This window comes from Dendrobium catenatum, unplaced genomic scaffold, assembly GCF_001605985.2.
Source record: "Dendrobium catenatum unplaced genomic scaffold, ASM160598v2 original_scaffold_40227, whole genome shotgun sequence".
Taxonomy (NCBI): Eukaryota; Viridiplantae; Streptophyta; class Magnoliopsida; order Asparagales; family Orchidaceae; genus Dendrobium; species Dendrobium catenatum.
The window spans coordinates 1-1,251 of record NW_021358685.1 but is presented as its reverse complement, the minus strand read 5'-3'; the positions used below and the strand labels follow the sequence as shown (position 1 = coordinate 1,251).

The following is a 1,251-nucleotide window of genomic DNA, read 5'->3' as shown; positions in this document are numbered from 1 at the left end:
AAATGTGCACACTCGGCACATCAACAATATACAGAAACTTACGCGGTAAAAACTGAACCAATCAAAAGATACAGACAAAAAACCGTAACGGAAACGAAATCCGAACAGAAAATACCGCCAAACGCGACGGAACTGAAAATTGAGAAAGGCGGAATGTGCCTTACCTCGTGCACAACAATATCCTCAACAGTCACTTCGATCGAAAACGGCTCCGCGTCTTCCAGAAATCAACTTTTCCAAAAACTTCTTTTTCTCTCTCCTCAGAACAGTAATTGAGATATTTTAATTTTGATTTTCTCTCTCTTCAAAACGACTGATTTCCCTTAAGTAATACTCAGATCGGCCCGGCCGATCGCAGCATCGTCCCGGGACGATCCGACAAAATGGATCGGCCTGGTCTCCACTCAGGGCTGTGGTCTGGCCGATATTTTCTACAGTGCCGATCGGCCTGGCCGATGTCTCCAATCGGCCTGGACGATGCATGCAGAACAGCACCTGGAGCAATCTGGGCAAATTCTGGAACAAACTTACAACTGATCGTCCCAGGACGATCCAGATCGTCCTGGACGATCCTGGAGCAGATTGTGATATTACACCTTAGGTATTATGATGTTACCTTGGGTGTAGTTCCTCTCAAGACAATCTTTGAACACAACGCAGTCCTCAAGAGGGTGACTAAGCATCCTGTGGTACGGGCAATACTTGGGATCATCCAAGTTGCTTCTCGTGCAGTCCGGTGCTTCCACGGGACTTTAACCATCAGAATCTCTTTATTTCTTAACTTCCGGACGTCGTACGCCAAAATCAACTCTGGCTCTTCCTTGTACGCCAGATTCTCCTGAATCTCAACCTCGTTAGTAGATATCTTCTTCCCAGAGTCGGATACCCACTTCCTCAGAGTGGATACATGAAACACATTATGCACATCAGGCATAGATTCAGAAAGTAATAACTTGTAAGCAGCTTTTCCAATTCTTTCCAAAATCTCAAATGGTCCAACATACCTTGGACTAAGCTTGCTTACCTGACCAAATCTGCTCACACCTTTCATCGGGCTGACTTTGACATACACAAAGTCACCAACCTGAAATTCGACAAACCTGTGCTTCTGATTGTAATACTTCTGTTGTCGATCTTGAGCAGCTTTCAATCTTTCTCTTATCAAATTGATTTTCTAAGCAGTTTCATCAGCAAACGTGGCACCCAAAGCCTGTCTATCTCCGACCTCCGTCAGAGTCAAAGGAGTACGGC

General features: G+C 45.2%; 1 protein-coding gene across 1 annotated transcript; it reads right to left on the bottom strand.

Annotated features, from left to right (window-relative positions):
* Positions 1 to 616: 616 nt before the first annotated feature.
* Positions 617 to 1,051, bottom strand: LOC110101544 (the record flags this gene model as incomplete). Its single annotated transcript, XM_020829471.2, has 1 exon — positions 617 to 1,051. A coding segment is annotated over exon 1 (435 nt), but the record flags the coding sequence as incomplete, so codon positions are not given.
* Between the last annotated feature and the right edge of the window lie 200 nt (positions 1,052 to 1,251).